At 37.8% G+C, this 27,949-nt stretch overlaps 1 protein-coding gene across 1 annotated transcript in view; it reads left to right on the top strand.

Moving 5' to 3' along the window:
* Positions 1-5,087: 5,087 nt before the first annotated feature.
* LOC131048512 (structural maintenance of chromosomes protein 2-1) overlaps positions 5,088-27,949 on the top strand; it is a 30,063-nt gene continuing 7,201 nt past the window's right edge. Inside the window, exons 1-9 of the mRNA XM_057982480.2 lie at positions 5,088-6,133; positions 19,204-19,884; positions 20,182-20,325; positions 20,498-20,788; positions 20,896-21,081; positions 21,250-21,414; positions 21,520-21,579; positions 25,378-25,440; positions 27,587-27,678. Coding sequence (XP_057838463.2) covers positions 5,816-6,133; positions 19,204-19,884; positions 20,182-20,325; positions 20,498-20,788; positions 20,896-21,081; positions 21,250-21,414; positions 21,520-21,579; positions 25,378-25,440; positions 27,587-27,678 — 2,000 coding nt within the window. The 5' untranslated portion in view covers positions 5,088-5,815. The remainder of the gene's footprint in view (positions 6,134-19,203; positions 19,885-20,181; positions 20,326-20,497; positions 20,789-20,895; positions 21,082-21,249; positions 21,415-21,519; positions 21,580-25,377; positions 25,441-27,586; positions 27,679-27,949) is intronic.

Raw genomic sequence — 27,949 nt, 5'->3', positions numbered from 1 at the left:
CCTCGTCTGGACCATTGTGCCCCAAAACGCCATGGTCCCTCTTAATCTAGCCCCGACTTAAAATGGGTAGGTGTTATAGATCTCCCTGGTAAGATTTGATCCTCATGGCTCTGCATGACCGTTTGAGGTTGGCCTAATCGGTGAATTACCTAGAAACCCCTATTTTCATCTAAGAAATCAATGTATATATCCCCGTTATTCATGCATTTGTGAAGCATTGATCATCGAGCATTTTCAAAGATCTTCAAGGCTTTGTATTCATCATCAACCATTGGAGAGAAAAGTCATGTCAATGCTCATGTAAGCATGTGTATATGATTAAGGTTTTGTCTTGTCCATGTCATTTCATACAACGTTTGTGATTACATTCAAAGAGAAAAGCATCATCACCATCAATTGCAGATCTGAGGTATATCTATTCAACATTTATTTCAGTATTTGCATTATTTCATTCAAGGTTAATTCCTAAATCGGGGTTTGACCTAGGCAAAACCCTATCCCCAACAATTTCCCCTTTCTTTTTGTGTGCAGGAAACAAGTACAAAGTTGCATTCGAGATGATTGACATAGTTTATAGAGAAGAACATGTTTAGCTTTTTGAGGTAGAAAATTTAGAGGACCATGGAAAATTGATGCACCTTGGTCCCAACTAATTAGATCGAACTTATGGAGACAATTTTGAAACATATTCTTTTGCTTAGATTCAGGTTGGTGGTTTTGTACGACATCTATAACTCTCTGTTTCTATCAATTTACATAAAAAATTCCTTGTTTTACCTTAATTTCAACATTTTCACAATTCAACTTAGAAAGAGGGAATCAAACCCTAACCAATGAATCTAATTAGAAATCTTAGCCCTTTCCTTAGTTGGATTGAGGCTAGATCTATTAGTTTCGCCCCTCTTTCAATGTATTGGCTAATTTGGTTAATTGGTGGTCTTATCCTACTTGGTGAAACCCTAGTTCCAAATTACACCTCTACAGTTGTAAGTGTTTTAACAATATTTTATACCACATTTATTGTAATTGCCACAATTAATATTGTCTTATTAATTTAGGCTAGCTATCACGTCAATTTAAAATTGTTGTAAAGGGGGCTTAATTTTTCTTTTTGTCATAATTTTCACTCATGGAGGCAAATTTTGACAAACTCATAGTCATTGGAAAGAATTATTGGTGATGATTCCAACAAGTGGTTGGACACATGGATTTGATCCCATATTAGAGTAAGTTTTTTTGTTTTAGTGTAAATTTAATTAAAAAGAGGTCATTTAAAGAAAAATTGATTGTCAGATAACTTTTAAACAGTAGCTCAAAATTGAGCATTTCTTTTTGCAAAAGTCAATGTGTTGACATTCTTTTTGCAATGGACCTTGATGCACTGTAAAAAACACCGAGTTATAAACTACCAAAAATTAAGGTGGGGGGGGTGTGGTGCCCAAATATTGTATCAAAGGGGGGTTGTTAGTGCTCATCATTTCCTTTGATCTTCCAAGAGTGTATACACATTTATTCCCAATACTTTTAATTAGGTCTTGAAAACACCCATTGAGAAGGTCTAGCCTTGAAAAAACCTACTGAAAAAATTGTAAAGCTCTATGGAAAGGTTGAACACCTAAGAAGTCAAAAGATAAAAAATAAATCATCAAGATTGTAATTTAGAAAACCTCGAGTCAGATATTTCAAAAAGGAAACATTATAAAGGTTAATTATACATTATTGAGACGAACAATATAGTCCATTGACATGCATTGTGATCTCAACACTTGTTGCTACATAACAAAATATGCATACTGGTTCTCAACACTACATGTATGGAAACCAATATGATGACATCTAGTCTTTGGATCATAGGCAAACTTTAGAGATATTGATATCAATTCCTTCATATCCAAAATGGGAAGTCATCTTGCACATATTAATGGTGTTGTTTAGTCAATGTGGATCATCATCAACATTTAGTGTTGAGCATCTACACACATCACATTTAGTTTCTCATTTCTCTTATATGGAGGGGAACATGTATTATACCGGTGCATATAAGCAGTTCTCGGGGGGATATCACAAGTCCTTTCTTCTATGACCTATCTTCTTCACTTTCACATTCATTATCACATCAATTCTCTTTTTGGAGATGAGTTTTTCTCCTTTACTCCACTTTTTGAGAAATTTGTATACGAATACCTAACATGGCTTAGTAGTTGAGACTCATCATCATGCATGCAATACTCTCTAAATTGCACTTAAGGAGGGTGTTAGTGTAAATAGTGACACTTCTTAACTAGTTGGTTGTTAACACTTTCTAGATTGACCCATTCACATTAGCTTAAGTTTACTTGGGCATTTTAGTCTTTTGTCTCACTTCATCCAGTTGAGGCATGTGTACTTAGTGAGACACCTATTACATCTTGGCTTGCCACTTGCACGAGCACATTGCACTTTGCACACCTTTGGAGGGGTAGATAGAGTTTCACTCCTACCTTTTCACCCTCACACCCTTGCCTATATATGCAAAGTTCTTCATACGTTTTCATTAACTCTTTGATAATATTCATTTAGCTTTTTGTGTGCTAATGGTTTCTGGTTTGTTCTTTGCTAGTTGATGTTGGTAAACACCAACATATCTCACCTTTAATAAAAATCTCTAATAATTTCACATATTTGCAACCTTGAGATTGAATTTGGTGTAAACCCTAATTTTGTAACAATTTCCTCAAATTTTCTCTAAATGATCTCAAATCTAGAATGTAATTGCTTTAATATATTCTCGACTAGCTCTCTAAAGACTAGAAAAAAATATTGATTGATAGTCTTGAAAGTGAATTAAGTGGAACCCCTAATTTTCTAACAACGCTTCCAAATCTATTCCAAAAGATCTCAAATCTAGATTGTAGTGTTCAACATAGACTTCAAAAACCCTAAAAAAATCACAATTGGATCACCTAAGCTTAAAGTTACATTGGTTCTTGCCTTCTAAGTGTCATGATCACACTCAATACCACTTGGAATGAAATAGCTTACACTTGAGAATAATATAATATGAATTATGTTGCAAATACTTGATAACAATAAGCCATTTCAAAGGGAAAACCTCCAAATATTTCTAATAAGAACACAATTCACATTATTATGATAATAACTAACCTTTAGCTCTTATATATACCTAATTATGCCATGGTTGCCATCCAAGTTGACTTATATACCCAAGTATAACATTCAAGGTAGCTTAATTAACCAAACAAGACTGAATAATCAACCCCACAACTTACTTAGGAGTTAAAATAGTCACCGACCGACTACTCATATAACCTCTTGCACACTATAGAATTAGGGGTGTAACAAATATTAGCTAATAAACTGTAAATCAAATCTTAATCATCTTTTCAAGAGTATGCTAATAACTATTTAAGCAATACTTTCCTTGTCATCTAAAACATCTACGATGACATAATTTGTATCCATATACTTCTCAAAATTGTATAGTATCATGATAAGGAATTTTATTTTGGGGAGACGACCCCAATAAACAACAAACACATAGATCATTCTATATATGCACATCTAAAAGAATGCAAAATAATCTTGTTTGGGCCTTCTAGAAAAAAACTCATAGGATAAAATATAGACAAAACACACACACACACAAATATATATATATATATATATATATATATATATATATATATATATATATATATATATATATATATATATATATATATATATATATATATATATTCGAATGAGACAAAATATGCTATGCTATACATAACAATTGATAAGATGTGTAGGTTTGACATGTTTTGCAGTCATAATGCAAATGGTTAATTGCATCCTTGTTTGATTTTATAATTTTTTTCCCTCCTTATTTTTTGATTTATGTGATTTGTGGATTGAATGGATGAATGTTTCTAATAATGTCCATGAAGCTAAACAACCTATGAGACCCATAGGTAGCCAACAAAGAAAAGCATGCAAAGCCCAAAACATTGTGCTTGCTAAACCTCATTTTCCTTTTGCATCTTGTATCTTCTACAATGTATCTTGATCAGGAACTCGACAACTCTTGTTATCTTTTCTTTCTTAAATATATTACTCAAGGTGTTTACATTTAGTGTCTGAGTATAGTTGATTTGAATATCCTTGTAGGTTGGACACTCCACGATGCAATGCCATATTGTCTCCACCACTCTGCAAGTGCAATATCTACATCTTCTATTTGGCTACTTCGCTTTATGTATTGATGCCATAGTTGATGTGAGCGTGTTCTTATCTGAGCAATTAACATTTTTGCTTTCCATTTTATTTCCATTTCTGTGTAGTTCGTTTGCATATGGTCATGTGTGGGATTGAAATGTTTGATATACTATTCCTTTTTCCTCCCAAGTTTTCTTGTCCACATGTTTTCTTTGAATTTTTTTTGCACATACTTAATTTATTTCCCCATTGTTATTTGAGCAATCTCTTATCATAATATCCCACTTATTCATCCATTCAATGTTTTGTTTCATCCATGTGCTCTTCTTTCTGTCTATTTTGTCTCCCGCTACCATTTTTGGCCAACAATGTATCTCCACGTTTTCTAATCTTCATAGATTTGAATTCTTGAAATTTCATTGTTTGAAAGGGGATGGTGTGAGTTGACAAGATTCAATTTGGAATTTATAGTATTTATTATGATTTGATTTTCAATGATGAGTCTTACATTTGTATTTCTTTTACAAACACTTCAATATTGAATAATTAACAACTCTAACCTAGACATTATTACATAATAATAATAAACATAAAATTTGAAAACTACGAACTGATTTGTTATAAAATAAGAATTTTTAATTATGAGAAGCAGGAAACATGTAAATGTTCATGTCTAAGAGATTCTTTTAAAATCAAAAGGAGCATTAGAATAATTTCTTTTAAAAACAATATTAGCGTCATTTGAAGGAAAACATTGGCCTAAATTGATAACGCGTCAGATGACAGGTAAAAAGCACCTCTGTTTTTAAAATCTTCACCCTTCCCATTTTCCCGCCCATGAGGACCAAGAGTCAAAAGGCATAAAATGAAAATGGTGGGAGATATGCAATGTATATTTGAATCGGAAGAGGGACATGTTAGCACTAATCTAAAAGAGAACGAAGATCCCTCTTGTCTCCTGATAATTTATACAAAGTACTTTTTGCAAGGATCACATCGGGAGATACACATTGTATATCTCGAATCCGGAGATCATCTGAGGTTATTTGCGGAGGAGATACGCAGTGGATATCTTAAACCTAGAGTTCATCTGGGCATTTGCGGAGGAGATACACAGTGTATATCTTAAAGCCAGAGGCCATCCGGGATCATTTGAGGAGGAAATACGCTGCGTATATCCTACAGCCAGAGTTCAGACGGGGTCATTTGCGTGTATCGTAGAGGGACATGCTCAGTGTATATCCAAAAATATGAGGTTATCTGGGGCCATTTGAAATATCCCATAAGGAGATGCTCAGTGTGTATAAGAAACAATGGCGTTTATCCAGGGTCAGTTGTAGGCATCACAAAGAGAGATATTAAAAAGTCAGAAGTTATCCGTAGACATTCGCACCGATTGCATAGGGAAATACCCATAAAACTTCAAAGGATTAGAGTTAAAGGAATATACAGGGATATTTACAGTGTATATCCCACAATTTCATGAACTATAGAGGGAGATACACACTGTGTATCCAAAAAGAACATCTCATTTGCAAGCTTTATTGAGAGAGATACTCTGCATATTGAAAAATTGGGGTCCATCTATAGATATTTGAGCTAATATAAGTTTACAGCAATGTATATCAAGGAGGTTTGTCTGGAGGGTTTCAAGTCCTATGCAACAAGGACAGTTGTGCCTAATTTTGATCCGTTTTTTAATGCTATAACTGGTCTGAATGGCTCAGGGAAATCGAATATATTGGACTCAATCTGTTTCGTGCTTGGAATTACCAATTTACAGCAGGTAAGGGCTTCAAATTTGCAGGAGTTGGTATACAAGCAAGGGCAAGCCGGAGTGACAAAGGCCACTGTATCTATTGTTTTTGATAATTCTGATCGCAGTCGCAGTCCCATTGGTTATGAAGAAAACACCGAGATAACTGTAACTCGACAGGTATTTAGGCATTCCATTTTCTCTCAGCTTCTTTTAGTTCAAAACAATGCTCAAACAGTTTGTGAGATAATAGTCAATATTTCATATAGTGGGTTTGGTTAAAAAATTGTATCCTTTTAGTAGTAATTTCCTTTGGTGAGGTAACCTTCCACCCAGCTGCCACTAGCTAGGGGTATCTGTTCCCTAAAGTCATCTTAGAATTGCACACGTACGTGTTTCTTCGATATGTCGCACATATAGCTGGATGCTGATTTTAATCCAATTTTGAACACTCAACACGTCTTCTGTGGATTTGAGTAGTCCACACACAGAGTTGGATGCAATATTTTGTTCAATATGAACACTTGACATGTCTTATGTAGTTTTCACTAAGCTACATTCGGAATTGGAGGTATCAATTTACCCAATTTGAATGCATAATATGCTCACTGCGGATTTGGATATATATTACTCTGAGCTGAATGTGGTATTGTAACCAGTTCAATACTTAAACATGTCTCATTTAGATCCCAGAATGTGTCATTTGTTTTAAAGTAATTGGCTGGTATGTTGTGCCATGTTCCTGCTATTTGCATGGGTTCCTCTCCTAACATTAATAGCTAGGACTTTGAGCACAACTTACTGGCTGATCAAGATCTTCCATGCAAATTAGAGTTAGATGTATCATTTTATCCAATTTCAACATTTATTGCGTGTTGTAAAGTTTGTACCTAACCCTTCTCAATGAAAGCTACTAGAACCTGCCAATCAAAAGCTCATCCCATTTGACATAAATATATGTCTTTCCTGTTCCACATATTGTGGAATTTATCAAAAATAAAATCCTTGAAATGCTTTAGTTTTGATAGATCCGTAGATGCATTGCTTTCTCTTTTAATTTTGTCAGTTCCCATCAGTAGGAAATTTCACATGTTAAAATGTTTACTGCAGATCTAATCATATTAGTCAATACGTTCAAAAGGTTATCCAATGTTCTAATCATATCAGGAACATGTTGATGTCATTGGACAATGTTGTTAATTTTCTTTTGATCAAGGTAAATAATATATTGTCAAGAAAGTGAACAAGTCTCACAGTTAGATGAAAAGACACGTACCAAACTTACAATGCTCTGCCGTGAAGCAAGAGGTTTTCCCAATCTCTTAAGTTAGTCTAAGCTCAAAGATCACATGCCATTTGCTTTACGTGCAATCTTTTTTTTTTTTTGTCATTCCATACCTTTCAGCATTTAATAATTTTTTTTGCATTTTGTTCGTCTTCAGCGCCTTAATAATTTTCTCCTTATCACCCAATCCCATCATATAATAATGATGCCTTCTCACATTATGCATTCTTAGAATCTATTCAAAACTTATTCGAAAGCTTGAGGCCATGGTTTCTTTAAGAAGTTTACTTTAAGTTTTGTTTATTCTCCTTTTGCACTGATTGTACATTTTTGTTGTTGTTATTATTATCATTACTTCCTTGGTATATCTTTTCATGTTCATTTGCAGCAAAAAATAGTAAATATGAAGCCAACGTGATTTTTTTGACTTATCATGTCACAATGGTATTGTATTGTAGTTTAACTTTTGTCAATCTATATAAATAAAAAATTTACTTGATTGTTAATTTTTTTTTAATTTTGATCTGTGATGGGCGTTTATTGGATCTTTAAACTATGGGCCACAAATGGGGCCTAGTCCAGATTCATGCATAGTGTGCTGTGTTTTCTTTTGCATTGTTGCAATAAAAGCTTGCCAAATTGTTCTTGCGGGAATGCACATACTTTCCACTTAGTCATGGTTGTTGGATTTAAATTGTTAGGATAAACATTAATGCAAAGCTGATGTACAACATGGAAGTGGGCTTGAATTCTTTGAATGATTAATTCTCTATGTTATCAGGGTTTTTGCATGAACCCTAACTCAACCTAAATTAGTCTTGTCAAGTTATTTATCCTTGTCCAATATTGACCCAGATTTGCCCTAAGCATTTGGAATTGGCCTAAGTATATGTACTTGGTGGCCTCTACAGTTGGCCTTGGTACATTCAAATGTACTTGAGCTGATTCTAGAGGCTGTGTATGAACTAGGGTGAAATTGAGGCAATCCCAAGAAGAGTCCTCTTATGAGCCAAAAAAATTAATGAAAAAAGAAAAAAACCCTAAAGGTGAAATATAGGTAAGTCTAGGAAGAATCCTCATGGGATTTAAAAAATTAAATGGAAAAAGTAGGAAGAAAACCTAGCAATTTTGATTTTTAATGTGCAGATGCAACTTGCACAAGACTCATGGGTTGAGTTTGGGTGATTGCGTATGGTTTCTTAGTGAGTTTTTTCTACCAAAACTTGATGAGTGTCAAGTTCAAACTCACAAGTCTCCAACATAGACTTTTTTTTTGATAAGTCACAGCTGAAGCGGTATTTTTTAGCTTTTCCCTGGAGCTAAGAACCAGTCGAGTAGACTCAGACCCAAGACCTCACGTGTAGGAGGCTTGCAGCTAACTGTTGCATTGTGGTGTCATCCCAAAAGTCTGCAACGTAGACTTTCTTACAGCCATACAACAAAAATAGCAATAGCTTGATTTGTTGTGCTGTTCTTGCTCATTGAAGTACCAAAATGGGTTACATTGGAAGAGAGAATTTAAGCATGGAATGTAAAAACCACAACCCAACTCTCATAATAAAGAGGAACATTTTTATAGGTGTGTAGTATGTATTCAATTGTTGCACATAGGACCAATCTTTGTAGGTTGTGGATCATTGGCTTCTAGAACCATTGAAAACCAATGTGAATGTACCCTCAATTAATATTGTGGTGCTCTTTGACATATCTCAATGATTCTAATGACAACACAATATTCAAATTTTCAGTCATAAGCAACACTGCTTAGATGGCATAAATTTTGTTTCAACATCTCAAAATGCATACTTTATATTATTGATATGGTTTTAAATTGTGGCATACGAATAATGCTTATGGTATAATGTTAACACATACGAAAGTTAAGGGACTAATTTGGTGTGCTAGTGGTGTAGATTCGCATAATATTTTGAACTATGACAAATTTATAAATAAATATAATCTAAATATATTAGTTTTTGTTTAATTAATTATGTTTTTTTGGCCAAGGTTTGTTGAGTTTTTGTAGGGTCTATATTGTCTTTGCTTTGCTTATATATGATACAAAATGGTTTTTGGACAGTTTTAAATATATGTCTTTATAAGGCCTAAATATTTTAATGTAGTTTCTTTGGATGTGGGTGTTTCTAGGGACTGGATTTGGGCCTTTGTTTCAACTACGCAAGATATTTGAAATAATCCCTTGTTAAATATATCTACTTCAATCAATTAATTAGCCCTTATCAAATTTTATGACGAATGGACACTAAATTTAGAGCTCAAGTTTATGCTAAACCAAAAACCCTAGATTTCCCTCTTTCATTCCCATGATAACCCTAGCCTAGAATATTTAGTCCATAAAATAACAAGAAGATCAATCATAACTCTATATATTGACATATATAATCAACATATATAAGCAACCCAAATTGCAAATATAGATTTGCATTCATTGATACCTATTTAAACTTGATTTACAACTCATGCGGCTGTTATGAGATTGTTCTTACATTTACAAAAAGCAAGAAATATATTACAAATGTTGTTTCAATAGCTTTCATGGATTTCAAAGGCTTTGGTCAACATTTAGAACCTTTTACACTTTTGTTTGATTTGTTCCTATGGGTAACCACTATCATGGACACTTTTCGAGTAACTACTTCTATTGTGACAATTGCAAGTGTCACGTTGTCTTGATATTGTTGGTATCAACCATTGTTTAAGCTCAATTGCATCCTCTAAGTGAGAATTGCTTCTTTGGGCAATAGGAGTTTTATCCTTGGCTCGTTCTGAACCAATAGGGTTTTTGTCCTCTAGTTATATATTTTGGGTTTCATCCTTAAATCTATTCATTTGAACACAAGTGCTTGAGACAATTTGATCAATGTTTGGTGTGGGTGTTCAAAAGTTTTTTTCTTCACAAGTTTCCAACCAAAAATACCATTCAACTGAGGTTGAAACCAACATGGAGATTGTAGGTACCAGAGAAGTACATAGGGGGACAACCCATACCAACTGATGTCAGTTTACTCGAAATTTGCATCAACGTGATCAAGGAGGTATCAGGGAGGTATGGAAGAGGATGGTTGAATTTGCAACACTCACCCATAGTAATGGCAAGAAGAATTGTGGCCACAAACTCTAACTACCACATTAATTGCAGCTAAGGCGGTAGACACAGCTCCATTGGTAGAAAATACATGTAGGACCACATACTCTAATTATGCATTGTTGTTGGTGAAACAAAACCCCAATTGAGGCTCATCATTCCCCACAAGTTGCCCCAAACCCATCAGTACTATACTATTATTATTATTATTATTATTATCCTTATTTGCTTGGTAAATGTTGGATAAAGTTGTAATAGAATTTCAATAAATAATGGTGGTATGTGTTGACATCTTCTAAAGATCTGTAAACATTGGCTTCACCCAATGAATTGACATATTCTATAAAATTTGTTAATATTGAGTAGAATCATTATGTTGCTATATTCTTGAGATTTAATTTTTAAACGTTGTTTCCTCCAAATTTCTCTATATTCAATGACAGTTGTTTGCCCTCTCGGGTAAACGGTTAAATGCAGAAAGTAAATGCACAGAACATAATGGAAATACATTAAATAACCAGTCTCTATATTAATTCAACAGTCCATGTACAATAAGTGCTTATAACATTACATCTGACACGACTATCATGATCATACTTCGAAGAAAAGGTACACGATATATAATACCTGAAGGGGCGCAACACAACCGTCGCGACTCCAACTACCTACCCGTCGGCTAACTAACTGACTGCCGTAACTCATTATTACCGACGACAACGTAAACATAATATAACAACATAACATAATGATTATTCCCGGCAACATCATCCCCCCCAAGAAAAGAACCAGTCTTTATATTAATTCAACAGTCCATGTACAATAAGTGCTTATAACATTACATCTGACACGACTATCATGATCATACTTCGAAGAAAAGGTACACAATATATAATACCCGAAGGGGCGCGACACAACCATCGCGACTCCAACTACCTACCCGTCGGCTAACTAACTGACCACCGTAACTCATTATTACCGACGACAACATAAACATAATATAACAACATAACATAATGATTATTCCCGGCAACATCATCCCCCCCAAGAAAAGAAGTCGACTCCGACGACTTAATACAAAATAGAGATGAACGACAGAAACTACTGACGCCAGTCGGGCCTGGATCTTATACACTTGCTGCGTCCTCGCCTGAAAACCCTTTTTTGCTACCATCCAATGCTTAAGTGCGGATTTCACCAATATTGCTTCCTTTGCCATCACAGTCCTCCTGTGCCTAACCCAAACTTGTCTGCAAAACACGTTTTTCAGTCTCAGCTTCCACCAACTGCTACTCAATTGATACTGTCTCCCTAGCCAATTTGTCCTCGATAGCCACCTGTGCTACTCTCCCGACATCCAACTCCTGGGTACGCTGAACTAAGTCTCACGCGACTATTGCCTCCAACCTGGTGGTCAGCTCCTCCCGAGCCCTCTGTGCATCCACTAAGGCAACCTCACGTCCAGTCGAGACATACTCTGAGTTCCTCAAAGCGTACCAGTCATGCCTGGAGGTGGCCACAATCCGCTGGCACAAATGCTAGGAGACACCTCAAATCCTCCATCACACTCCCCAAAGGCCAAAAATTGAACTGAATAACTCCCTAGTGTCATACAACTGCGCGTACCTGTAATGCCTTCCCTCAAACTCTATTTGTTCCCAACCTCCAAATCCGTCTCCCTCTACAGCTTATGGCTTCTCCGCCAATGCTTAGCTGCAGGCTTCTTTCTCACAGTACGGACAACCACAACACTTCCCATGGTATTCTGTAGCTCAAAAATAAACTGGGGGTTTGGGGGCAGCGCCCCCAGTGGGATCGAGGTGCAGCACCCCTCGCGGGGTCCTGGGGCAGCGCCCCAGGTGCGCTCCCTGTCGCAGTACAGGGCGGGGTTGAGGGGCAGCGCCCCCGTCGCCAACACCAATTTACAACCCTCAGAACCATACGAAAGTCCATGGCGCGCATCATTTCTGTGATATTTTATGATGTCAAAACCCTTCTTCTACACTCCAATATTTTCAGTGTCCAGGCTCCAGATGTCATCGAATCATTTTTCAATCCGTCGTTGTCGGTTTTTTTTTGTTTGTTTGTTTTAGGCACTGTAATGTCCCCGATGGCACCTCGGCCATACAACCTCCCTATACGGTCAACAACATCACTGGCACCTCCAATCGTACGGCCACCTTCCCGTGCGGTCGACACCCTTCTTATCGTACGGACACACCTCCGGTCAACAACAGCACTGGCACCTCCAATTGTGCGGCTGCTTGGTCTACCTGTGGCGGTCGTTTTGCCCTTACGTGGTTGTGTGGATTGTGCGGGCTTGGTCTCTTTTTTTCTTTTTCCTTTTGCGGCTGCTGCGTGTTGGTGTGCGTAACCCTTGCTGTGCGTGTTGATCGGGCCGTGCGGTGCGTCTTCCTCCTCTTTTATCCCTTGCTGTGCGGCAGTGTTCGGTGTTGTGCGGTGGTCGGGCTGTGCGGTGTGCGGTGGTGCGTTCATGTCTCGGCAACAACCTTCGGTGGCTCCCACCGCACGGTGTGACCGCCGCACGATGGTGTCACCGTCGGTGGTTCCACCGCACAGTGGTGTCACCGTCGGTGATTCCACCGCACGGTGGTGTCACCGTCACCGTCCACCGCATGGTGGTGTCACCTTGGTGGTTTCACCGCACGGTGGTGTCACCTTGGTCCCACCGTACGGTGGCCATTTTCCCTTTTTCTTTCTTTCTTTCTTTCTTTTTTTTTTTTGACTGTACGGTCGCTGTCGTATGACCGTGCGATTTTTTTCAAATTTTTTTTTTAAATAAATTTTTGATCGTACGGTCGCCTGTCATACGACCGTACGTTTCTTTCTTTCTTTCTTCCAACCGTATGGTGGTTTTTTTTTCACAATTTTTTTTCCTGCCGTGCAGTTAACTGTCTCGTACGACCGTACGTTTTTTTTTTTTTAAAAGTTGTCTAGAGAGTCTTCGGCTCGGGTCCCCTGTCTCTGGGATCGCCCTTCATCCTTCTCGGTTTTTCCTCGCCCAAAAGTCTCTTGCTTTTGTCCCGTGCCTCTCGAGTCGCTTGCCCGGCCTCTTAGGTCCCCTTCTATCCTCTCGGGTCCCCCTTCGGGCTCTCGGGTGTCCGTTCGGCCTCTCGGGTCCCCTGCGCGCTTTGCGTGGTAGGGTTTCAATTTGGGCCCGTTGGTGGCAAGTCTATTTTCAATGGCCATCGGAACACCTAGAACCACAAATTCTACAGGGACCACGACCTCCTTCCCGTACATAAGAAGAAGAAGAATAATAAAGATTTTGAAGACTGCGGTCTTCCATTTAGGGTTCCAATCGTTGCTGACACTCTTCGGATTATTTACGTCGCCAGGGTTTGGGGCGTCTCCCTTCCAATATTCTTTGTATTCCGGCAAGTACACCTCTGTTGGTTGCTTTGGTTCCTCTACTTCGAGCCTGTAGCTTTGGAACATTTCGTAATCTTCTATTTGCCAGTGGAAGAACCCGTTAAGTGAGCATACCTCATCTTCAGAACATCCCTCCAATTCGAGCACCCCTTCACTGTTCGGCTCCATCGCGTTCTTGCCCTTGCTTTCATCGGGACCCCCGTCCCCTTTATTAGAGTCCTCTGAGTCCAAGTCGGAAGAGGCGAGCTCTTCGCCAACATCTTGGGTGTGTAGGTCAATGGTATATTTCTGCCCTCCCTTCTCCATGGAAAGTGTATTTTTCTTCCAGTTGTGGTTGACCCTCGTGTTGATCAACCACGCTCTCCCCAGGATGGCGTCATAGCCTTTCTTCTTCGAGGGAATAACCACGAAATCTAACAAGAATGGTTGCATACCAATTGTCACTTGCTGGGCCATCAACAGGCCGAGTGGCTTAATGCCGTGTTGGTCTGCTCCCACCAGGTTGAATGTGGGTGGCCATAGGGTGGGCTTCCCCAGTCGCTTCCATGTTTCTTCTGGTAGTACATTCACCCCAGATCCCCTGTCCACAATGGTGTCCTTCAGAATGGTCCCACGGATACCCATTTCTACCACAACTGGGTGTCTACCACTGCTCAAGGCTAGTAACATCGGGTCAGTCGAAGGGCTGACGGAAACCTCTACTTGTGGTGTACTCTTCGAAGCGGTGGCGGGAACCCCTACCTGTGGTGCACTCGACGATGCGGTGGCGGGAACCCCTACCTGTGGTGCACTCGACACTGCGGTGCTTTGCACATTGGTGAGGATGGCAGTCCTCAATTGTGGCATAGAGTCTAGAAGGTCTTTTACCTTTATCGGCACCTCCATCTGCAAGATTTGCCCAATGATGTTATTTTCCGCTTCCGTACAGGATGATGTACTCGCCACCTCGTTGTCCCGTTGTTCGGTCGTCATCTCACGTTCAATATTGGCCTTTGCCTCCCGTAATCTCTCCTTCTCCGTACGGGGGTCGGGATAAGTGGCTTTTTTCGTCTGGGCACGGGTGATCGCCAGTACTTCTTTCTCACCAGTCTTCTCAGCCTTCTCAATGTTGAGGAGATTAACCCCTGCCTGCGGGCAATTTGCGTCCTCATGGTCGCCTGGCCCACACCAACGGTAGAGGTGCTGAGGGGTGGCTTCCTTCGTGCAATCACGGGCGAAGTGCCCCCATTGATTACAGGCCCTACATTGGATAATTGGCCGACCTTGGCGTCATACTGGATACGGCTTCCGTTCTTGTTATTGTTGCTATTCCTTCCGCCACCGCGTCTGTTGTTCCGATATCCTCCAGATGATGCCGTTGTGTTAGTATGTTGGCCGGTACCCGCTGGTGCGGATGTTGTGGCTTGCTCTGTGAACAACATCTGGTTCATTTGTGTACTTCGGGTTTTCATGTTGTATGGGCACTCCTTGGTGGAGTGTCCCATCACTTGGCAAATCTCGCAGAATGCCTTCTTTTGGCAAGTACCCTTTGTGTGCCCTTCCTCTTTGCACTTAGTGCACCATATGTCCCCTTCGTTCTGACCAGTGCTTCTCATTATTTTGAATTCCTTTCTCATTCGCTCCATGTCTTTCTGGAGTGCTTGCACCCGTTTGCCAGCCTCGTCATCGCTGCTGCTTTCTTGTGAAGAGTCATCATCCTCGGATGAGGATTTATTACTTTTCTTCTTCTTTGATGTTTTGTGTTCGCTCTCCAGGTCCATCGCCCTATTATAAGCGTCGTCATATGACGTCGGGGGTACAATTTTCATCTTCCTCCGCAGGGAGGATTTCAACCCTTCAATGAACCATTGTTTCTTCAATCCATCTGCGGGTTGGCTTTCCATTTTACCCAAGAGTTCTTTCAGCCTCCGACTGTATGCCCGTACTGTCTCCTTGGTACCTTGTTTGGTACTGTATATCTCCGTTACAATTTCATTGTCATCACGGAGCAACCAAAACTCCCCCGTGAATTCCTTCTGTAGATTGGCCCACGTGGCCACTTTTTGCTTGTCCACATTGGAGTACCAATCTATGGCAACTCCTCGTAACGTGGCTGGAAACTGCTGTACCCAGTCATCCTGGTCTGTTACTCCGTTGGCGGACCAAATGGTTTCACATGTACGGCAGTGCCGTAAGGGGTCTTCCTTGCCCTCCCTTGTGAACTTTGGCAATTTTTGTTTACTCACCATCCCACCGTTGGGTCTCGCTCCTCTAATTCCTTGTGTGCTTGTACCTGGCGATCCTCCGCCTCCTGCAACTGAAGCTCCACTCGTGGGTCCTCTGGAAAAAGTTGCTGACACCGAACCAAACAAATTGCCTCTCGTACGGTACCCTTGTGCTCCCTCGGCACCTTCGGTCGTACCGTCACCTTCCGTTGTCTCCCTCCGGTTGTCCTCTGAAATGGACAAATTCTTTAGCAAGTCTTTGGTAGCGTCGATTAGGTTTAGACTTCGCCTTGTTTGTTCCACCAACTCTTCGCGGCTTCTTACCCTACGGTGGTATTCTGGCGAACTGTAGAGTTCTCCTTCGGCACCCTCCGTGACTCCTTCTGATAGCCCTACAACAGTGTAGACAGTGTAGTTCTCTCCGTCTATCTCTGCCTCCTCAACCTCCGTGACACCTCCTGGGTTCCCTTCGGGCAACCCCTCGGCCGGTCGTCCCTCGGCAAGCTGCTTTAGCCTACGCTTTCGTTCTATCTGTTGTCTGAGATTCAACGCGGTTTGTGCCACTTCCCATTCGTCACTCTGTACCTTTTTATTTTTGTCCTTATTTAGTCTATTGGGCATAAGTCAAAGGTTCAATTTCCTCCTGGCTTGGCGCCATCTCGTTCCGTTTCCCGTCGGCTGTTCTCTTCGTAGCGTTGCAAGATTTGTTGTCGTCGCTCTTCTTGGGCAATCTCCTCCAGGCGGGCCTGTTGTGCCAGCGATGCCTGTGCAAGCAACCGGGGGAGGTGGTTCATCAATCGGTTTACTGCCGGGCTAACCTCCAGTGCTGTCCACACGACACTTGGTGGGATTTCTACCTCCGCCGCTTCTTGTCGAACGTATGTCTGAATGGCTACCTGGAGCAAAATTGAAAATTCTCGCGTTGCTGTGTCTTCTCTTGTATAAAGTTCTGTCCGTGCCTCGTCGGCCTCCGGGTTTACTTCACCAACGGGTAGGCCCATTGTGTCTGTGCGCCATCCGTGTCTTCCGTTCTCGAGTTTGTCTAGGCAAAGGCGCCAAATGTTTGCCCTCTCGGGTAAACGGTTAAATGCAGAAAGTAAATGCACAGAACATAATGGAAATACATTAAATAACCAGTCTCTATATTAATTCAACAGTCCATGTACAATAAGTGCTTATAACATTACATCTGACATGACTATCATGATCATACTTCAAAGAAAAGGTACACAATATATAATACCCGAAGGGGCGCGACACAACCGTCGCGACTCCAACTACCTACCCGTCGGCTAACTACCTGACCGCCGTAACTCATTATTACGGATGACAACATAAACATAATATAACAACATAACATAATGATTATTCCCGGCAACAACAGTCGCTTTGTGCCATGTCCACTTTAATAATGCACAATCTCAGTGCAATGGAAAGAATTAAAGATAGGTCGCACTTTAACAAGTATTCCCACTTGCCATTAGATTGCTACCTATTCAAATATTGGAAAGTTCTGCTTCAAGTATTGCAGTAAATGCTCTTGGTTTTGCATTTTGGTTTTCTTTTGGTGGCCTTGTCAATTTCCTGAGTCTTTCCTAGTTCATTCATGGAAAAATTGAGCAGATATAACGGTGGTGCCATATGTTTTTGGATTTGTGAAGTCTTGGTACGACAAAATGCAGCGCTGCACCATTTATATTTGCTTTTAGGATTTTAAACTAGTAAAGGAAGTCCCTTAGTAATCAAATTGCACCAAAATCATGTTAAATTCATTGTGCTACTTCATCATAAAAATTAACATATTTTTAAACGCTTGAATGCACCCCATTAAATCTGAGTTACATGACTACATTTTTTCTTACATCACTACTTTATCCCATGACTATTTGGGTTTTAGGCTGCCTAATTGCCTAATTATAGAGATATGTCAGAGAGCACCTTAATATTATTTGAGGGTACATTCACATTGGTTTTCAATGGTTCTAGAAGCCAAGGATCCGCAGACTACAAAGATTGGCCCTAAATGCAACAATGCAATACTTACTATACACTTATAAAAATGTTCCTCTTTTTTATGAAAATTAGGTTCTGGTTTTTACATTCCTTGCTTAAAATCTCTCTTCTCATGTAACCCATTTTGCTACTTCAATGAACAAGCAGGACACAACAGAACAAACTGCTGCTATTTTTGTTTTTTTGGCTTGTGAGTTTGAACTTGACATTCATCAATTTTTGGTAGAAAAAACTCACTAAAAACCACATGCAATCACCCAAACTGAATCCATGAATCTTGTGCGAGCAGGAATGCTTTAACCTGTATGATGAAATCCTTGCTCATACTAATGCTACCATTATAGCCTATGAATGTTTTTTAAGTGGTGTTAAACATACTCTGCAAGCTGGTATTATTGAACACAATAGCATGAAACCTTGGGTTCTGGTAAAGGAGTTTATGAATTTAGAGTTCCACAATTATTCAAATGATTGATTCAAAATCTAAGGAAACATGGGGGCAAGAAAGCCAGGAAGCTTTCCTTCTTTTAGTTTTTCTATATGATACCTACTTAATTTAAGTGACCTTTGGTATTAACTATTATGTGACAATTGTAAATTTCAAGTTTTAAATGGCAAACAATTTGTTGTGACCACTTGTTATGCAATCTGGGTTTTGTTGTGCAAGCAAGCTGATTCATAATAATAATGCAAATATTCCAATTTATAGATGAAGAACATGCTACTTATTGGTGGACATGATACTTGTCTCAATGATTGGAATATACTAAATGCTTTAGTTCATATAAAAGTTGACTATTGCAGTAATTTTAGATGCTTGAATGTGGTATTGATTTCCTTTCAGAAACTTTGATATTTGGGTAATGTAGTATTTATGAAAATTGTAGCTGAATGAAAATAGAGCATCCACAAATTTTGGATGATTAAAATGTAGTGGACGTTAAACTGAAACACAATAAAAGAAATTTAGACCGGTCAAAAATTCTTTCAGATAACAAGATATAGTTTGACCACAATTATGATAATGTACAATGTAAAAGAATTTACATTTACTGCAGTTGTAATATGTGCCTATGGAAACTTTGAAATTACCCTCTGCTTAATTTAATACCAGGTTTGGCAAGCTTTATTGTTAATCTCTGTATATCCATGGAAACTTTGAAATCAGTCTCTGCTTAATTTAATACCAGGTTTGGCAAGCTTTACTGTTAATCTTGGTATATCTATGGCTTGATACTTACTGTTTTTGCAGATTGTTGTGGGTGGGAGAAATAAGTACCAGATCAATGGCCACCTTGCGCAACCCTCACGTGTACAGAACCTTTTTCATTCTGTACAGCTCAATGTCAACAACCCACATTTTCTCATTATGCAAGGGCGCATCACTAAAGTTCTTAACATGAAGCCTCCCGAGATCTTGTCGATGCTTGAAGAGGCAGCAGGTACTAGAATGTATGAAATGAAAAAGGAATCTGCTCTAAAAACACTTGAAAAGAAGCAGACCAAAGTGAATGAGATAGATAATGTATTGACTGAAGAGATTCTTCCTGCTCTTGAGAAGTTGAGGAAGGAGCGTGTGCAGTATGTGCAATGGGCAAATGGCAATGCAGAACTGGATAGACTCAAGAGGTTTTGTATTGCATATGAATTTGTGCAAGCAGAGAAAGTGCGAGATGATGCTGTGAGTGGAGTTGAACAAATGAAGTCTAAGATTCTTGAACTTAAGAATTCCATGGAACAAATACAATTGGAAATAAATGATAAGGAAAAGGCGATATCAGATCTAAGTGCAGAAAAGGAGAATCAGTTGGGTGGATACATGAAAGCCCTATCTGAGAAGGTAGACACGCTTTCTAAAGAACTTGTTAAGGAAACATCCGTATTCTCTAATCAGAAAGACACTCTCAAAGCTGAGCAAAAAGCAGCTGCAAAGGTAACAAATAGACGACCGATATTTACTACCAAAATTTACTGTCAGTTCAGCCCTTGGTAGCCTGAGGCAATTTCAAAAGTATACATTATCTGATCTGTGATAAAAATTCAATGCATGATGGGAATCCTTCAAAATTCAAGCATGCAATATCAATGTGTTTTTTTCTAGGAATGATGTGACCCTGTAATCTTCTTTTTTTCCCCTCTCATCTTGTTTATGTTTATTTGCCTTTCTGAAATTCGCGGGAGATTGTTTTTAAAGTACTGATGTGACACTTATATTTTCTTTTCCGTATAGCTACATAAAAGTATTCAAGACATTGAAAACTCTATCCAAGAAAGAGATGCTGCTGTTCTAAGGGCCGATGAGGGAGCAGCTGATCTAAAGCTTAAAGTAGAAGATATGAAAAAGAACTTAGAAGATCATGAAAAGGAATACCAGGTACACAGCTTTAATTGTTTTGAAGTCTTGAAAGAAATGTGTCTGCACACAAGTGTGCGCTTGCATGGTTTAGTAAAGGTCTCAAATCATTTTCTGTTCACTTGGTTAGTTTGGGAATATTTTCTCTTAAACTTTGTGAAGAAATTAATTCTTTATACTTGTTTTTTCATAGGGGGTATTAGCAGGTAAGAGCAGTGGGGATGAGGAAAAATGTCTTGATGATCAACTTGTAGATGCAAAAGCAGCAGTTGGAAGTGCTGAAACTGAAGCAAAACAACTTAAGACTAAAATTAACCACTTAGAAAAGGAATTGAAAGATAAGAAGAAGATTTTATCATCAAAAGAAAAGGAGGCTAATGCTGTTGAGAGAGAGCTGCAATCTAAAAGACAGGAAGTTGAGAAAATAAAGACAGCAATGGAAGGTGTTGCTTATGAAGAAGGACGCATGGAGGCATTAGAAAAGGTTATTTGGACAAGTAGAAGGGCTGCAACCATTTTTTAAAATACTATATTTAGAATAAATCCCTTTAATTTGTTGGACAACTAACTAATACGTTTAGTAAAAATCAGGAGCGTTTGCAAGAATCTGAGGCAGTTCAGAAGTTGAAGGCCGATATCAGGCACCTTGAGGCTCAATTAGGAAATGTTCAGTTTACCTATAATGATCCTGTAAAGCATTTTGATCGGTCAAAAGTTAAAGGTGTTGTCGCACAACTTTTAAAAGTTAAAGATGCCTCGACAATGACTGCATTGGAGGTTACTGATAATTTCAAGTTTTTGTGAAATTTTGCCTTGTGAAGCTACTGTTTGATATATATGCAAATTAATTTGAAAGTATAAGTATTATCTTGTTTATTAACTTGAATAGCCTTCCAATATTATTTCATTTGATGATGAATGGAAAAATTGCATTTGATTTTTCAGGTTGCTGCAGGAGGGAAGTTGTTTAATGTGGTAGTGGATACAGAACAAACAGGGAAGCTTTTACTTGAAAAAGGAGGTCTACGAAGAAGAGTAACGATTATCCCTTTAAACAAAATCCAAGCCCATACCATTTCATCGAGAACTCAAGAAGCAGCAGCTAAACTGGTTGGTGACTATTTCTAAGCTTTGACATTATTTCTGCTTCTGTAGTAGGTTGTTATCTTTGCCAATTACCTCTTCATCATGTGGTTTTGGTCATTCCTTCTGCAGGTGGGCAATGGAAATGCAAGGCTGGCACTATCTCTTGTTGGATATGAAGATGAAATTGAAGTATAAATTACCCTTCTCTCTCTGACATGCAACTTATTATCATCTTTAGTGTTCTGTGTACTACTCCACCTTTTAATCTTAAGTGGAGCTTCCAAGAAGTTGATCTGTGTGGCATTGCTAAAAAAATAAAACAGTAGTCTAAATTTGACACCAGCGAAATGTCAATGTTCCTACAACTATAGATGTTTTAACAGAAACTTGAACTTGACATTCCAAACCATTTATGTGAATCCTTTTTGAATAAATGCACAGACACATACATATACTTTATACATAGAAATGTGCTTGTGAAGAGATGTATTTTATTTTTATGTTGCATGCAGAATGTGTGTCATCTAACTAATTTCTACATTTAGCATGCAAATTCACAAGCTTTGGTTGAATAAATCAAAAGAATAAATTCCAAGGTATACGTATCATTAGTTATCATGCATCTCTACTTCCTACCTTTGGACACACATTATTTCTGTGTGAATTATCAAAATGAATGCAATTCTTGGATCAAATTAGAGTTAGGTCATGTCAATTTACAAATTGGATCTAAGCTCGAATTTGGCATTGATTCCTGATATGCTTTATTCGATTTCAGAGGGAATTTTTTTGCTTGGAGTGTTTTCTTTTCAAACATTAGCTTTATCTGATCAAAAAAACTTGGACATTGTGATTTTTTTCCTTTATGTTGTCATCTTGGTTGTAGGCAACTGTATTAAATGCTGTTTCAATTTTCATCTTCCTTTATATCATCTTTGTATGCTCGAGTTTCACCATAAATAGCAATTTTTCCATGTTCATTCAATCAAATTCTCTTTTGCACTTATTTATGTGTTTGATATCAGGGTGGAACAAATTAGTTATACTGCTTATGTTACATTACATTCGTGACCTCTAAATCTCTGTATAGATAGGTGAGCTCCTTATTTGTTTTTAGATTCTGATAAACATAACTACCAACCTACCTCCATTGGTTTGAATTTTATTTTATACTTGTAAGAAGTGTTTGTACTTTGTGCTTTAAATCTTTGTAAACCCTTTGTATTTGATAGTTCTTTTAGTATATACAAATATAGAGGTAGTAAAATTTGTTAAAAATCACTGAAGCCCATTTGCCTTTACATGAGGGATAATATAAAATGTGATGTCTTTGTTGAGAGTTTTGGAGGGCAAGGATGCATAGCACTTTGATGGGATTCATAGATACGCTAAAAGTAGGAGAATTGAGGATCTTGAAAAGAATATATACTTTCCAAAAAGGCCTTGTATGCCAATTTGTCTTCTAGGGAATGCTATTTCTTTGGTTCTTTGGTTTATACATGTAGTAGGTGTACAAAATTTGATAAATTTGGTGGGAAATTTTGGCTTAAGAATCTAAATAAGTAAAGTCCTATATTATTTAGCTAAAAAATAACAGGTTCGTATGGTTAGGAAGACTACAAAATGAAGTTCCTGAAATAGACATGAAATGTGACAAAATTGAGGAGATGATAGATTATTTTCAGGTGAGGAATAAGATTGAGCTGGTTACAAAATTAAAAGCATTTTGTAACTGAGCAATAAGGTTGGACTAGTCGCAGAAAAGAAGTATCAGGTAATCAATATCATTGGGCCCCCTTGAATTTGAAACCAAAAAGTCAAGACTGAAATTTTCCGAGGAGGCAAGTCCAGTTGTTTTCTTTTTGGTATGTAAATGTAGGTGTAGGGGTCTTCTCCTTCTAATTATATGATCATCAAATAGAAAAACAACCTTTTTTGCCAAAGAACAAAATAGGCAACAAAGCAGGAAAACATAAACCATCCAAATACATGATACCTCTCAAGCTGCTTGCCCTCGGGTTTCTTCCATGCAAAACAACATTTTGGACCAAAAAGGAAATGGTGTTGACAATGACTTTTGTCTTGTCTTGACTCCAAAAGAAAGCTTCCACTTTGTTTCAACTTGTGCTTGAATTCTTCCAACAAATCAACCATGGTGCCCTCTCCTATAGATTTTATAAGTTTAGTAATGGCATTCGAGTTTGCAACCTCATCTACTATAAAGATGCCGCAAATGTTTGCCATGTTAGAGTGGAAGTCATATATTGTGATGAATTTGTGAATGTTGACCAAATACTTCTGTTGAATGTATGTGTGTGCCATTGCTTCAATGAATTTCAGATCTTGGACAATACCCATCAAATTTTGAAAGAACTATGGAGGACATCACATTGTTATACTTGTGAGGATTTTTTTGTGACAATTCTGGCTTTGTCACCTTTCAAATGGTGTTTTCTACCAACAATTGGCCTATCACAAAGATCTCACAAACATTGTCAAGATATTAACGTTGCTATTTCTTGGGCTCCAAATATACAAATAGGGTCACATTCTTTTGCAAAGCCTAGTTAGTGTGTTGTGTACCTAGTGAAAAATTGAGAAGATGTAATGTCATCGATTCATCTTGTCTAAGCTAAATATAGCTCAATTTGGGTCTTGAGGATCCACACATATTCTAGAGTTGGTTGCATGTATATTGGATTCAAACCCAAGCCCAAGTGTCTTGCAAAGATGCTCTCCCTTAATCCAGAAAAATATGCCATCCATCTCTGTTTTGAGTCAAAATGCAGCTAGAGACTGTTGCTTCTTTCCATACTATTCATCGGAACTATTTCAAGCATTCAAATCCTCTCGTGAGCCTTATTTGGAGTCCTAGACATGACACATCCCATTCCATTGAGAGGTATAATCCGCAATAACAATTTGATCTTCCCTTTTGATGATGTGGTTGCCTTGGAATTTTGCCACTCCATAGGCTTCCTTGTAGCAATGGCTATTCTCATACATTTTGAATGAATCCAAGATGTCTCAAATTCCTTTCGAGATGTTGTTCACTTTTGAATTTTGAGTTCCCACTTTTTGTCTACATTGTTCATAATTGATTCACTTTCAATTGTGACATGCATAATACCACAATCCTTGTCTAGGGAAATTCTATGGGCTAGAGGTTGTTCCTCAGCTTGTTTGTGCTTTGTTCCAACATCACATAGGAAGCATTAATCAAGGAACCTCGTGAATTATTGATCATGCACTTGGCTCTAGACAAACTTGGATTCCCTCTTGACACTCTAGTGAAGTTGAGTTTGTGGAAGCCTTTGTCATGGAGGTGATCATTTGATTTGTGCTCTGTCAAGTTTAGTGGTTTTATCACCCATGGGCCCATGATTGGGGGGATCAATTGGGTGTGAAAGGGCCATTACCTCTTGATGCTAGTCTTAAAAGAACAGAAAAGTTTGGATCTGAAAATAACATTGGGTAATCTCAATTTGGTGTTGGTCCAAGACATTTGTTGCAAATTTTTAAATCCTTTCATAGTCTGGACCAGTTGTCCCGATTTTGCATTATAATATTTTTGACATTAATATTCATACTTTTCAATTAAAAACGTGAATACATTGTCTTATTCATTCTATTCCATTGATATATTTACACATAAATTATCATGTTGATTGGATGAACCTTAAAATGAAGAAGCTTGGTAGCGTATTCTGAATATTTTAACATTTTGCAGAGCATATTCTTGGAAGGATGATTGCATAATGATGTATGTTGTTTATGATGATTTTGAATGACTTTTATTTTGTTGTCATTAATGACATCTGTCATGTTCATCGCTAAATTGAGGGCCTTCGTTATGTGCTTCATTCACATTACACTATTCTTTTCTTTTGTATGATATTTTGGATAGCCTGATATTCAGATTATTGTCATTTAATTTTTTATGTGATGGTTTATTAGCTTTCTTATGGATTATGCATGCTTTTGCAGGCAGCTATGGCATTTGTATTTGGTGGTACATTTGTTTGTAGCAATTCGGATTCTGCAAAGGAGGTAACTTGAGATTCTGTGATTGTAGTAATGCATGTTGAATGATAAAATCAAAGAAAATATAATGGTTTTGAGGTGATCTGACTTGACAGTTTTACTGGTAAAGAAAGGAGAAAATAAGGAGACCTTTAGTACTAGTACTTTAATTTGTTGAAGCTATTCTGGAAAATCTCTGTAGTCTTTTAGTTGGATATTGTTTTTATGTGCTTTGAAGGCACTAATTGCAACCTGTTATCCCTTAATCAATTTTTTAATATATCATTTTTGATAGAAGGATTTAGTTATTGGTAAAAAATGTAACAATGAAACATACTTCTGAACAGAAAGATTGTTTTTGTCTGGGCTATTGAGATCTTAAAGTACACAGCATATGCTAATTATGATAATAGGATAAAAGAAATTCTTTTTCCATATTCTTATGTCTGACATCAGTATCTTATCTTCTTTCAAATGGGAGAAGCTTATTTCTTTACCAATGAAATCATTGATTCTTGCTAATATTGCTATTTGACTGAGATGGAGGAGAGCCCATCTAGGTTTACTCGGAAAACCCCTTGCTATCTATAGGGGCAACCAACTGATTGGAGTGGAGGTCAAGAAACCTGTCAGGAGGGCCTTGCCCTTAAGTGGAAAAACAGTATAAGAGGTAGAGGCTTTTCAGTAAAAGACAAAAAAACATTATACTATATCAGCAGGAAAATTTATCACAGCAACAGACTGGGTTTTGAAATATGATCTATTAGTTTTCTAGATTTCTATTGGAAGCATTGTCATGATACCAGAATACCATCAAATGGCCATTGTAACCATGTTATTACAATATGAAACTACCTTCATCTTTCATAGCAGGTGCACATGTATGGTTATGGGAAATGTGGGTTTAATCTTAGAACTCATTTTCACATTTGTAGAATGGAGAGCATTATTTAAAACATACGTGATAATAATTGCAGTGTTATTAACAATGGTGATTTTTAATAAGTTCATGCAAGCATGCCCACATTATTTTGCCATTTTTTTAGTTGAATAAAAGAGAGCATAATTTAAAATATACGTGATAAATAATTGCACTTTTATTAACAATGATGCTTTCTAATAAGTGCATGCAAGCATACCTGCATTGTTTTGCTATTTTTAAAAAAATTGAAAAAGAAAAAGATTAAGTCAACTAAAATGAATGAATAAATAAATAAAAACACACCCTTTGTGAATAGCAATTCAACCTGCAAAAACCTTTATCGTTTAGTTATCTGTGTGAAATAAGGGCTCCTTTAGTTATCTGTGTGAAAAAATTCCATTCCATTTTAACTGATGTTCAGTGAGTTATCATGTTGGTATGATTTTTGGCAATTCAGGAGAAATTTTTTGTGGTTTTCTCAACAACCATTGCGATGATTTTTTGCAAAAACATGGAGCTAAGACCTTGCAGTGATAACTAGTGGGCAAGATTTCATGGCAATTACTGTCCCAGTTTGATACATATATTTGCAGCCATGATACATATATATAATTTGAGCTGCCATTTGTGGGCAAGATTTCATGGCTGCCATTTGCTGTCCTGTTACTATCCCCAAGTTTGGGGGCATGGTCCCCTTGTCCCCGAAACCTGCACTTCACGATCCCTTGTTCTCTAAACTCTGTGGAGCAATGCTTTATTCTTGGGCAGTTATCTGTTATATTTTAAAGAGGCTTGTTAAATATTCTTAAGAAGTGAACTACACATACTCATAACAAGTAAACTACAACAGACACCAATATGTTAATGATATCACAAGCCTAACCAAGCCAAAAATCTATGCCTCTACAATGTTGACATTATCTAAACGTTGTAGATATTATTACTATGACAAAGCTACATTACTCTAACAAATCTCATCATCTTTTATATCTCAGCGTGGCATCATACAACCAATAACCAGAATCATTAAGTGTAGTGAATCCAATTGACTGAACACAAACAAGTACTAACTATGAAGCCGTGAAACTGTAGTCTAATGAGACTTTTGGAAATTTTTTATATGCATTGCTAGGGATCTCTTATATTCTTGGTCTGAATTTGATGTTTATGTGCAGGATATTCATTTTTTCAAATACCAGTTCTTCATTGGAGCAACACAAACATTAATTAGTGATCTTCTATGCCTTGTAGATTGCTTTTCATAGAGATATACGATCTCCGAGTGTAACTCTTGAAGGCGACATTTTTCAGCCAAGTGGTCTTCTTACAGGTGGAAGTCGCAAGTAAGAATGTCTTTAGGGATTGTTTAGTATTTTTTCTTATACGATTTGTTTCTAATGCTTCTTTCGTAACATGCTCATTTAATTGGCTATGTGTCTTCTTTAAGGATTTTACTTCATAAGACTGATTAAAATTTTGAATTTGCTTGGTTCTTTTTTATTGAGATTAGTGCTTATGTTATTTGCTTTGTGATTTTAGAAATTGCTTTCTCTAAAAGAAGTAATTTCTAATACTTTTCACCATCATGTGTGTTTTATGCATTATTTGGCATGT

This window comes from Cryptomeria japonica, chromosome 2 (genome assembly GCF_030272615.1).
Source record: "Cryptomeria japonica chromosome 2, Sugi_1.0, whole genome shotgun sequence".
Taxonomy (NCBI): domain Eukaryota; kingdom Viridiplantae; phylum Streptophyta; class Pinopsida; order Cupressales; family Cupressaceae; genus Cryptomeria; species Cryptomeria japonica.
The sequence above is the reverse complement of the archived record's forward strand: the minus strand, read 5'-3'. Positions and strand labels throughout refer to the sequence as shown.